This window comes from Saprolegnia parasitica (genome assembly GCF_000151545.1).
Source record: "Saprolegnia parasitica CBS 223.65 unplaced genomic scaffold supercont2.1380, whole genome shotgun sequence".
Lineage (NCBI taxonomy): Eukaryota > Oomycota > Saprolegniomycetes > Saprolegniales > Saprolegniaceae > Saprolegnia > Saprolegnia parasitica.
This window is the reverse complement of record NW_012157774.1, coordinates 1-646: the sequence shown is the minus strand read 5'-3', so window position 1 is coordinate 646 and position 646 is coordinate 1. Positions and strand designations below refer to the sequence as shown.

General features: G+C 56.8%; 1 protein-coding gene across 1 annotated transcript; it reads right to left on the bottom strand.

Annotated features, from left to right (window-relative positions):
• Nucleotides 1-268: 268 nt before the first annotated feature.
• Nucleotides 269-593, bottom strand: SPRG_18683 (hypothetical protein; the record flags this gene model as incomplete). The annotated part of the gene is made up of 2 exons (XM_012358123.1): nucleotides 269-452; nucleotides 505-593. Coding segments are annotated over 2 exons (273 nt in total), but the record flags the coding sequence as incomplete, so codon positions are not given.
• Nucleotides 594-646: the final 53 nt, after the last annotated feature.

Genomic DNA, 646 nt, shown 5'->3' with positions numbered 1-646 from the left:
CAACCCTTTCCTTTGTTGTCTCGAGAGAAATGCAATGTGGCGTCGCAGGTGACGGCAAAGATAGCACTATGCCCCACGAGTATTTCATCAATTGAATGGATGCCTTTTCACTTGCTGTGTCTCCACCGCACACAACGATCGACAACTAGGAACGTACTAAGGTGTACTAATATCGTCGTTTGTTAGGCCACCATTTCGGACGCAACGCCGGCCGTCTCCTGCTCGCGAAGCACCGCGTCCAAATGCATGGCAAACTTTCACGCTCGACTCGCTGGACGAGGAGGAAGCGGTCGCGCAGCATCTTCTCCGCTTCCGCGTCGCTTGTTGGTGCATGGCAGAAACACGTCGCGAGCTCTCGCAGCGGGACGTGGCCCGCCTCGGTGCTCGGGTGCTTGATGGAGTAGTAGGTGCGGCACAGCGTGTGGCCGTCGTCGAGCTTGTCGGCCACCATCCTAGACCCATCGTTAGTGTCAGCATCCTATATTGCCATGCCGACAATATGACCATTGTTTCGTGTCGACGGTCCATGTTGCCGCGTCAATCGGAAAGAGCTCGTCCTTGAGGATCGACCGCATGACGAGGACGGTCCGCATCGGCTCGTGGAAGCGCGCGTAGAGCACATTGTCGAAAATCTGGCGGGTGCCGG